Source organism: Pteropus alecto, unplaced genomic scaffold (assembly GCF_000325575.1).
Source record: "Pteropus alecto unplaced genomic scaffold, ASM32557v1 scaffold7, whole genome shotgun sequence".
Taxonomy (NCBI): domain Eukaryota; kingdom Metazoa; phylum Chordata; class Mammalia; order Chiroptera; family Pteropodidae; genus Pteropus; species Pteropus alecto.
The window spans coordinates 1,201,601-1,213,797 of NW_006494614.1; the positions used below are offsets into that span (position 1 = coordinate 1,201,601).

The 12,197-nt window shown below is 31.2% G+C and overlaps 1 protein-coding gene and 1 pseudogene across 1 annotated transcript in view; both read left to right on the forward strand.

Moving 5' to 3' along the window:
- The window catches only part of ASCC3 (activating signal cointegrator 1 complex subunit 3), a 259,616-nt gene that overhangs the window by 195,219 nt on the left and 52,200 nt on the right, over nucleotides 1-12,197 (forward strand). The window contains exons 38-39 of the mRNA XM_006926271.3: nucleotides 5,636-5,747; nucleotides 5,940-6,074. Coding sequence (XP_006926333.1) covers nucleotides 5,636-5,747; nucleotides 5,940-6,074 — 247 coding nt within the window. The remainder of the gene's footprint in view (nucleotides 1-5,635; nucleotides 5,748-5,939; nucleotides 6,075-12,197) is intronic.
- LOC112475006 lies at nucleotides 9,086-9,203 on the forward strand (annotated as a pseudogene).

The window sequence follows — 12,197 nt, forward strand, 5'->3', positions numbered from 1 at the left end:
TCAAGTTCTGGATTCAATTTGTATGTTCAATTTTACTTTCTGTTTTCCCTTGAGAAAGCTTTTAAATATTTCTGAGGGAAAAATGTTGTGGTAGTTTCAGCTGTCCCTGCAACCACTTTCATTATTTCTGTCATTATTACTGCTGCATAATCTGAACATAAAAAAACATGGTGCTGTAACAAATGACTTCCCAGTACTGACAGTTATAGCAGCAGCATTTCAATACTGATGAAAAATTTCCCAGCAAGATCTCTGGCCAGGTTTACATAAACCAAACAGGAAATGGTTGCCACTATTCACATTAAATCCAAACTGGTGTAACTTTATCTGTGTTTTACATTACAGTAAAATCTCTTTTATTCTCAACTGGTGAAATTTCATCCTTATTAAGGTTAGAAAAAGATAACTTGAGGTTTCATATGTGGTATTCTTGTTTGTCCTTTAATAAAATAGTTTAAAGATTTTTTTTAAAGTTGTTTTACTTTTTAATTGTTAAAATTTAATGAACTTTGTAAATTTTTATGATGTTATGACTTTTTCCCCGTGGACTGCTAATAGAAGTTAGCTTGTCTAGCCCATGTGCTAGATGCTGTCAGTATCAAACTGCCTTTGACTTTCACACCTCTCAAGGGACTAGTAATTGTTGTGTTCAAACAGCCTGTAATTGTGATCCCGCTGGCTTTCTCAGTACGCTTCTGGCTATTAGAATCATTAAACAACTCAGCACCTGTTAACAGCATTGTAAATATTCAACCCTGCTTGTGTGCAGGTTGAGTCCAATATAGAGAAATCTTACAGAGCTCAGCCTCATAAATTAGAGCTTCTGACAAGTCAATTATTGTGAAACTGGGTTTCTCTGTGGAATAAATGAAATAGCATGCTGACAAAAAGGTAGGCTGTCTGTTTATGGCAAAGAGAAGATAATGACTTGATGATTCAATGCAGTGAGCATGAAAATACATTGTATCCTTTATCCATAATTAAACAGTTGTGTAATATTTCTGTTTAAATAACCAGTAAATTATAAATTTTGTACCGTGGAGAGTGCGACACGAAAACAGACCTTTTTACTTAGCCGTTGCATGCTTTTTAAAGTTAGTAAAGTGATTATTGAAGTAATGATATGTAATGTTTTTAGCTAATGTTTATAATTATTTAGGCTAGAAATTGCACAGTGACTGAAAAGTTCACGTGAATGAAGCAAAGACCAATAATGCTATTAATAAAGATCATGTAAATATAAACGCCATTCTTTAGTCACAGAAGTGTCAGAATGTTATCTCTCAAATTTTTGTTACTAAAAAATAATTCCATTTACATTTATTTTTATTGTTTAACAGTGTCTTTTAAATTGTATGTCTAATTAAGATGTAGTAATATCATAAGTATTTGAAAATGTTTTAAATTGCCTTATAATCTAATAATCTAACTTCACTGATTTATACCAAGGATCCTCTGTTTCAAAATATTAACAGAGAATACTTGGTATAAATTAGTGAAGTTATGTCATTAACAAAAATAGATGCATTTTAGTATTTGTGTTGGCTGCATAGGAGACAAGTATTTTAATGATTGAGATTTTACAATTATATTCTGAATATAACATTTTAACTAGCAGTCTCAATATTTAAAAGTTGTCACTTTTTAAAAATAAATAAGAGTTATCATTTATACCAGGATACCTGAAGAAAACAATTTTAGGGATTTTTAAAATTCTAGGTTAGCCCCAGATATTATAAAGATAAAAGTGTTGATATTGAATAAATTTTATGTCAATTCAATTACTTTAAATTGAATTTTGTATTTCTTCTTTTATGCAAGTCAGTAAGAATGTTGGTGAGTGCATTAGAAAAGAACTATATTAAGAAGAAATATCAATGGGAGTTTTTATGTTATTCTGCTCAAAAAATGTTAATTTTTAGCAAGTTAGATTTTGAATAATATTTTAGTGTAGTCCTCAGATAATTTGTGGTAGTCTCAGAGACATGATTTTAGTTGGGTTTTTTTTTTTTTTGCAATTTATTTTAAATTTTTACGAAATGTTTACCCTGACTGTACTTTATCTGAATAAAAGCCACAAATTAGTTAAATTTTTTTCCAACAGTCTTAGATAAATACACATTAGAAGACATATTAGCCCATCAAAATATATCTTCTAAATACATAAAACAGGAATAAAATAAATATAAAAGAATCTACAGTTTTTTTAAGAAAAGTTTTTATTAATAGTTTTAAATATTATTTGTAAGTATGCTAAATTTGTTTATTAAGGCATCAAATGGTGAAGTTGGCATTCTAGTTATATCTATAGAGAATGGTTTATGGTTATCAGTAGCAACATCTGTGAGATTTTTTGTTTTCAAATGGCCTGATAAATTTATGGATAAAAATGGAATATTTAACTTTTTGTTTTAATGGTAATATTATTTTCATAATGTCTTTCTTTAGTGATTTTAATTGCATAACAAATAGCTTGATCCTTGCTCTATTTGCAAGAATATGATACTATTTATTATACTAATATGATACTAATAGTACCAAGAAAATGGTACTATTTATTCAGTCAGTGTCTTGGGCACATTTTCACTAGTCTTTTTAATTTAGAAATAACTTTAGCAACTGTATATTTGTCCAGACACCTGAAAAAAATGTTGGAAAATTTATAGGCTTACCAAGCCAAATGAATGTGAAATACAGTAGTGCCCCCTTTATCCACAGGGGATACATTCTAAGACTTCCCCCGCCCCTCCCCCGGCCTCCCCGCACACACACACTGGAGATTCCTGAAACTACAGAGGGTATGAAATCGTATATATACTGTTTTTTCCTATACATGTGATAAAATTTAATTTATAAATTAAGCTCAATAAGAGGTTAACAACAACTAATAATAAAAGAGAACAAGTATAACATATACTGTAATAAAAGTTATATGAATGTAGTCACTTGTTTCAGGAGATTTCTTGCTAAATAAAATCTTTGTATAGACTCAGTGCTTTCTGGCTCAATACATTGCCATCATTCGGAACTTGTCTTCTTTTCATGTCTGCCACTCACAAGTTTAATGCCTTTTCTGTCCTAACTAAGCACTTACATACTGTGGCCATCATTTTTGCAGTTTGAGGTACAACAGCAAAACTAGCACAGATTTCTTTTTTCTCCTTCACAATTTTAAGAATACCAAATTCATTCTTATTGTAGATGTTAGCAACCTCAGCATATGATTTTTTCTTTCCTTATTAAGTCAAGATCTTACACCTTTTCACTTAAAGGAATCACTTTATAACTTCCCTTTGTCATATCTGAATTGTTAGCATCACTGCTCCTGTTTTGTGGGGGGCATTATTAAGTAAAATAAGGGTTACTTGAACACAAGCACTGCGATATTGTGACAGTTGATCTAATAACCAAGATGGCTATTAAGTGACTAATGAGCAGGTAAGTGTATACAACATAGATAAAGGGGTGGTTCACATCCCAGGTGGGTCTTAGCGGGATACCTTAAGATTTCATCACGCTACTCAGAATGGTGCGCAATAAGAAAATTATGAATTGTTTATTTCTGGAATTTTCCATCTAATAGTTTTAGACTGCTATTGACCATGAGTAACTAAACCATGGAAAGGGAAAGTGTGGATATGGGGGGACTACTGTAGAAAGCGAGGACTTATATTGCAGAAAGTTTGGCAGTTAAATTTTATTTGTTGGGAAAAAATGAAAGACAAAATATATTGTTAATACAGTTGACCCTTGAACAATGTGCGGGTTAAGGGCACTGACCCCCACACGGTTGAAAATCTGTGTATAACTTTTGACTCTCCCCAAAACTTAACTACTAATAGCCTACTGTTGACCAGAAGCCTTACCTCTAACATAAACTGTCAATTAACACAAAATTTGTATATTACATGTATTGTATACTGTATTCTTACAATAAAGTAAGCTAGAGGGAAAAAGTGTTAAATCATAAGGAAGGAAAAATACATTTACAGTATTTATTGGAAAAAATCTATGTAAGTCTACCAGCACAGTTTAAATCCATGTTGTTTCAAGGGTCAACTGTAATTTGAAATGGCTTTGGGGATCTGTCTCATTCTAGGGCTTTGAATGTCCAGAATTTTTATTTTTATCTCAAGAGCAGAATACATCATTCTAAATAAATTCTTATTCATAGTCATTTTTCAGGATAAATAAAATGTTTTCTAATGGTTTCTAATGCTGGTTTTTCACTTTAATATGCCTGGTTAGATAAAAGTTTATAAGTTTTGTTTAAATTAATGACAGCCCTGGTTTCAATACTTATTTATCTGTTAATTGATAAATATTGCTTTATATTGGTCTATGACAAGAACTTTTCCAGAAAACTTAATTATTTCTCTACAGACTAAAATTAAAAGTAAACATTTTTATGAAAATTAAAATCCTTGGCATAAATTATGATTTACAGTTATTTCCTGAAATGAATAGCCTGTTATTAATCTTTACTCAAATGGAGACTCTCATATTTGGTTGTACCCAACCATTTGTGCTAATTTCTCTTTCCAATGAAAATATATCCTACTATGATTTAAGACCTGCTTTGTATATTTTTAAATAAATTTTTAAAGTATACTGACTCCAAATTTTTCCCTTTAAATAAAGAACAAAAGTTACCATACTTGACAGATTGTGGTTTTCTTTAGGCCTCTCCCACTGGATATTTTTAACACTTTCTTCCCAACCTATGAATATCTCCTTCCTAGTCCTGTACAGATTTGAAACACTTGTGCTGAGGTTTCATTGATGAGTCTCTTTTCTGAGGCCACTTTCTACTCTAGTTCCTTGATTTGGATGGAGGTAGGGCATATAAATTCTCCATGCTGACTAGGGTACAAGCTTTTCACCCTGCAGGAATTAGAGATCTGCCATGACTGTGGGGGCAGTCTCTCACCTTTTGGATCTATTCCCAGACACAGATTTCTAGTGTTTTTCGGGATTTGACAAGAACGTCTTGTCAAAATAGAAGAGCATTTCCAGGTGAATCTCATGTCCTTAGACTTTTTACTTGGAAAATACGCAAAGCTGAACCTGTATATTTTCTCTATACATTAGACTTAAATGTTAGCCTGATGATGTCCCTTCTAGTCTTTAGGATGACATTTATTCAGCATTAGGGGAATAGCAATTGATCACATTTTCTAAAAGAACTCATCTACCACCCAAATCAGTAGTTCTTCGAGTTTTGTGAAGTTACCAAGGACGGGTTTTTACATATAAAAGGGAAATATATATTTATATAGAATGTGTTTCTCATCCTTTCTAAATCTAGTGCATAAGTTTAGTTTACTATAGATGTGTAAACTGAAGTAATGCCAGTTTTAATGCTGGAAAATTAGTACCTTGTTAAGGTGATGCTGAATTTTATCTACTTATCTTACATATTTTTAATGTACTGTCATTGTTCATCAGGGTAACCAATGGTAAGCAAACTTTAGTATGGGGATTTTGATCTGTCACATGGAAATGGTATTCTCAGTTGCTTTATTTCTTTGAATTGCTATAAATGTAATTGTTTTTTGAAATTCTGAAAAGAACAATGTGAAATTGAAACAATAATTTTAATAGAAAATATCATGAAACTTTGCTTATTTTCTAGCTACTACAATTTGAGTGATGTGAGCCATGACTCTGTGAACAAGTTTCTGTCCTATCTGATTGAGAAGTCCCTGGTTGAATTGGAACATTCCTACTGTATTGAAATTGGAGAGGTAAGACTCAATCACATTCATTTCAATTGAAAAGATTGCCCAGCTTTTTAACAATAGGGCTTTTGCTTGTAATGAAAACCAAAAAGTTTAACAAATTTGTTACAATGACAACTTTAGCACGAATTATTAATTTTATAAATGTATGCACTTCTGTTGTATTTTTTATGTCATTTTATCTTTCATTCGAAATAGGATAATCGGAGCATCGAACCTCTGACATATGGCCGAATTGCCTCTTATTACTATTTGAAGCACCAAACAGTTAAAATGTTCAAGGAGCGTTTGAAACCTGAATGCAGTACTGAAGAACTGCTTTCAATTCTGAGTGTGAGTTTCATGATATTCATTGTTTTTTTTTAATATAAAGAAATTATATTTTATATATTTTATACCCTTTCTTTTAATTTAGGTCTTAAATTGTTGCCATCTAGTTACTCTAGAAATATGGCAGAAACTGTTTATGAAGTCTTTTCATCTGTCAAACAGAATCACTAAAGCAACATATCTGGACCAAGTTCTCCATAGATAAGATGACCACATAATTTATCATCCAAACTTGGATCCTTTTCATGATGGAATGGGGCACTATTAATATTTAAGCCAGTATAAAAGATATAAACTGAGCCATCCTTGACAGCCAGGTGATCATCCTATCTTTCAATATAATAATCTCTCTGAATTATAATTGAAAGCCTTTCTTATTGCTTCTTTAGGATAATTTTTCTTGAATCTATGGTATTATTGAAGTTTCTTTATGTAAGGATCCACATGATTCATTTCTCTTAGAATTAATGCCAGAAAAGCTATTTAACTTCCCACCTCCTTTCCTTCTTTAAAAAAAAGAAAAGAAAAGAAAAACAGATTTATTCCATAGTAAAAAAAATAAATAAATAACTATACTGGGTTCATTTTTGCTTTTTTGCCACGAAGCTAAGAACTAATTTAATATTGAAGTTAAAATTACTATTAGGAGTATCTTTTCCATCTTCCTTTCAACCTACTATATATGCCTTATTTACTTTTTGTCTTTGTTCAGTTTAAGTAAAATTGACCATAAATCTTTGTTGGCACGTTAGTCAGGATATACCTCTCCTATCACTTTATCATTCTTAATAGGCTTCAATATCCCATTCATAGTTTTTGACTTTTTCGCTGTTTTCCCTTTGAGAAGCTAGTGTATAGATTTGTGCATAGCATAGGGCCAAGTACATTTATAGTGAGTCAGAAAATATTTCTTAATGAATTGAAGGATGGATGGATCCTGTATTAATCAGTTTTCTATTGTCCTATAGAAAAGAGTAGAGCATTAAAGTATATGAGGAAGCTGTTGAAAAAGTGATTTTGTGTAAAATTGGAAGTTCATTTTTTAGGTAAGAGTTTAAACAATATGAATAATTTTTTAGATCCCTAAGAATGAGGTTTTTATCATTTTTCCCAATCAGATTCATAAAATCAGGATTTATCTGGGGGAAAGACAGTAAAATAAATGGTTAATTAATTTGGGCAAGCATCTTAAACTAGTATTTGTTAGATTTAAGAATATAATTTTTTTTTATATATTTACCTACCTTGATATATTTACTTAACCTAATATTTAAAAGTAATTGTCTACCTTGGGAACTCATATAGTAATAGCTAACACCTTTGAGCATTTTTCATGTACCAGGTTGAGTCTAGGAGCTTTCCACTGTATGGGTTCTTAACTGTTGTACTATTGCCACTTCTCATATCATACTACACACACACGCACACACACACACTGAGGTGAAGTATACTGAGGTGGGAGGTACAAAGTATGTCATGTTAAGACTGGATGCACATTGTTTGTAAAGAAGGTTTGTGAAAACCATACGCATATTACATTCTGTATCCCCCTCAATCCCACTAAAAAAGACCAAAAATGTTTATAGTACCAAGGCAATTAAGCCATTATTTTCTTGTCTTCTCTATGAAAAAGCATTGATCAGAACAAGATGTCTGTCCACATCCTTTCAACAGCCTGTTTCTTTCCAACACTGCCTAAAACCAGTTACACTGATCTCATGGTATATTTTTATTAAAATAAAGTGAACTCTTTTGTGAATAACTAAAAACAAATCATCTGCCAGTATACGTAAAATAAACTCAGCAGTAATTTTTATATAAGCATTGTTCGGGGTACCCAACAATTTTCACATTAACAATGATGTGATCTCTTTATCCTATGGTGTTTAGTCCAAGAAACTTTAAGCTTCTGCTAGATAGTGTCTATCTAAGTCTGTAATAACTCAATGAGACTTCTTTTTGAATAATACTGGGACATTAGAACTATAGGACTCACATTGACAAGGAAATCTGTAGGTACCACTGTTTTGTTAATTTCTTGTGAAGGAATTATTCTCTATTCACAGAAGAACATATGTATACTAACAGAGCAACATTAAATAATAAAGCAAGATTGTGTTTGAAGGATTAAAGAACAATTCTAAAAATCATTTGTTCACTGAGAAATATTTTTAAATGTTTTTTAAAAATTCCACATCAAAAATTCCTAAATGACTAACATAGCCATTTATTCTCTACTCTTACTTCCAAAACTGCATATTAATCTCCTTATGGTTTTGAAACAAAGAGGAAGAAGCTTTAGAGGAGACAGAAGCTATAGAGAACAGGATAAACACAACAGAGCAAAGAAAAGCAATGAGGATGTGGGTAGCATTAGTGTTTCAAAGGCCTATATTCATTATTGTGTTTGTTTTTATAATACTTAATAAGGTCACATGTTTTTGAACAATTCAGTATAACTTATTCACTATCAGCATCTTTTACTAAGATAACACCTATCGATGTTTCTAAAGTCATTGTGAAACTTTTATTTTTTAATATAATAATCATTTTAAGAATAATTTTAGTATTTCTGAAAATATCACAAGTGAAAATTTTCTTTTCTCTTGAGTATTACTTTGAACTTACTACAATATTTTTATTAATTTTTGCAGTAAATGAAGTTTCTCATTGCTTCTTACGCTACATAGTGTATTTAACTTTTGGTTTTTGTTTTTGATATTAATGATAATGCAGAAATTATGTTTTTTAAGGTTTTTTTAGGTTCTTTGAATGTGTCGCAATGTGATTATTGCTGGCACAGAGAAAACAAACTAGAAGGAAATCATAGAATGAAAAAACATTGAATTAAAACATTTAAATATACATAAACCTATTATTTCTCTTCAATTGACATAAAAAACTTTTTTCAAATGATGATCTGGGTTTTAGATACATTTGTAATTGATGATTGGTATTTTTTTTAGATGTTTCTTTCCTTTAAAGAAAATATATATTTAGATTCTCATACTTTGGTCTGTGGCCGTGCTACTCTGAACAAGCCAGATCCCGTCTGATCTCGGAAGCTAAGCAGGGTCGGGTCTGGTTAGTACTTGGATGGGAGACCACATAGGAAGACCAGTTCTATAGGCATAAAATACACAAAAATAAGGGACTGTAAGCTACTAAGGTCCTTGCAATCTGTGAAGTCAACCAAGGGTTGCCTTGCCTAAAAAAAAAATTAAAATTAAAAAATAAAAAGTAGAATCTCATACTTAGCCATCAAGTTGTTTTTCCTTTAAATATATTGGAATTTTTGCTCTTTGGTCATTTTATATATTACTATCACCTTTTCTGAAATAAGAATTAGAATTTATTTTTCAGTAGGCATAGGTTTTATTGCCTTTATAATATTTACCAGAAAAGTCATTCTCTCAAAAATAAGAGAATGCATTTAATCAGATCATTTCATGATATGCTTCCTTTCATAGTATTTTTGACACTGAGTGCTTTTCTCTTTCACAGTGTTTCATAGCAGAAGGTTGTCAGGTTTGATAAAAAAAAAATCCATATATTAGGTAAATTTATACCCTATCTGAATTCTACTCTTTTTGTTCTTTTCCTCTATTATTAGGATGGTTGGGGTCAGCCTGGTATTTTGTGGAATAGTATTATATCGATACCACCCTTTTAACTAAAAAATGGAGGCAATAGGAAATTTTTTAGTTTAAAGATGAAAACTAAAATCTTCCAAATAGTAAGGACCTATGCTAAATGAGATTATCTTAAGAAATATCTTAAGCATATAAGGAATCATGCATAAAGTAAATGTTTTATCCTTAGTATATTATTTTACATCTGTCTATATTAAATTACATCAGTAACATTTCTACTCACAGGCTACATTAATTCATTCCCCCAAAATGTTTTTTGCCTACAATGTATGAGGCTCTTTCTAGGGACAGGAAATAGACTAGTGAACCTTACTCGTGTGTGTGTGTGTGTGTGTGTGTGTGTGTATGTGTGTGTGTAACAGATAGATAAACTGTGGGCCATGGTAATAAACTGAAACAGTTACATGTTGTAACTGATTGAGGTCACCACCTCAGTATGATGCTCTAAGAATGGCAGCAGAATGTTGCCCATCATCAAAAAGAGTCTTTAAAAACAAAGCAGGTTATTGTATTCTGTCCTTCATATTAACTTTCCCTATGCAGGAGATTTGCTATATACATTTCTTCTGGCCCCACATCAAAAAAACACCATGGAGAACATTTTAGTGGGTCCAACTGAGCTACTCATATGATATAAGTTATGTGAATAGAGCATTTTAGTCTAGAAAGGCAAAAGCTTTGAATCAGTGTAACTGAAATTCAGATCATGAACTGAATGAATAGAGCCCCTCTTTAGATCTTAGAACAGAGTAATTTTTTCAATTAGTAGGAAGTTCCATCTGATCCTGCAAGTAATAAACTCAGAGAATTTATTACATCAATTGATGGATATAATATAGGCCAAAAATATATAGATCCAAAAAGGGCTGGAGTGAATTTATTAATGATAAAACTACTAAAGAACTAAAAGAGAAGATGGGATTGTGCCTGTCATATTTGGTGTGACAGATGATGATCATTTCGTTACAGACCAGGGAAGGCAGGGATTAGGATTAGACCTTTGTTCATTTGCATGATTTTGTTCCCTTGGGCCCTAGCTACTTAGAATGTTTTTATCCTTCAGAATATTGTGGAGGAAGAGGGTATTTTTTTTTTTTTTTTTTAGTGTGGCAGTCTGTTATACTTTCAGGTACAAATTCCTATTGATTATTACTCCATTATATGTAAATCTTTATTTCAGTCGACACTGAAAAAAAATACACAAATGTTTTTTCCTCCAGTAACACCTCTTTTGAGACTTTTTCACTTTAGTTTTTTTCACTTTCTTCTCTTCTTCCTAAGAAACTGAACTGTTATTGGCTTACATTTTTAGCTGCCATTGCCTTTAAATGATAGTAAAATACTCGATTCTAGGTGTAAGGCCAAACAAAGATTGTATTGAGACTATTTCTCTTCACTAATGTTATTTTATAATAGTAAACCATTTATTTAAAAAATCTTGTCTTTCCAAGATATCTATTAAATAATAATAATAACCACTACCTTTTATTGAACACCTACTACATACTGGGCACTTTATATACACTATTTATAATCATCAAACAACCCTCATGGTAAATGTTAATATCCAGAAAACGAAATGAAAGTTTAATGACTTTAATTTTTTCCAGGTTCTATAAAAAGTAGCTCTTTAGAACTCTTTTTTCCTATACTTTTCCTTCTTCTCCTAGACATATTTTATCCTTATCCTATGATTTAATTCTAGCTGTACATACATTTTAAATCATTGAAATGTAGGGGTATGTAACTTTTAAAAGTCAACTAAGAAGCAGAGTTTCTTTTAAAATTATAAGCATCTTTGTAACTAAGAATTATAGGTATTAAATACAGATGTTAATTACTGGTAAAATGACTTTCAGCATTTCTTATTGAAAATATATATTTTAAGTTTTAAACAATATGATGCTATTTGGAAAGGCTAGATATTTTATAAGAACTCTTGCCAAGTTTTTTTAACACCATGAATTAATAAGCTTCATAATTAAGGCAGCTGCTTCACACTTCTATTTTTAACCAGTGACATTACATCTGTCTTGCTCCATTGATGCCCTCCTCCTACTTATTGAAGCATTTAGCAGTTTTGGCAACAGGGATTACATGGCATGGAGTAAGTAGTCTAATTAGATATAAGTGAAAATCCTGAGGGAAAAGGACATTTAAAAAGTAATTTGAAGAATCTCTTAATGATGTTGGCACTGAAAGCCAAGGTCTAGAGTAGAAAATGCCTGTCGTCATGGCAAACAAGGACCATGATTTGACATGCTCAGTGGACAGTAATAGAAGTGAAAAGATTTCAAAGTTAGGGAAGAATTATTTGAACAGATTTTTCAGAAGATGCTTGTTGTAGCTTTAATAGCTTCAAAAGAAAGCAAAGTATGCTCCAAATGTATTCTATCTCTAGAATTTTCAAAAAACATTTTTAAAGATATACTCAGTTGTTATGGTTCTTGTGACTACACAGGAATAAGAGATT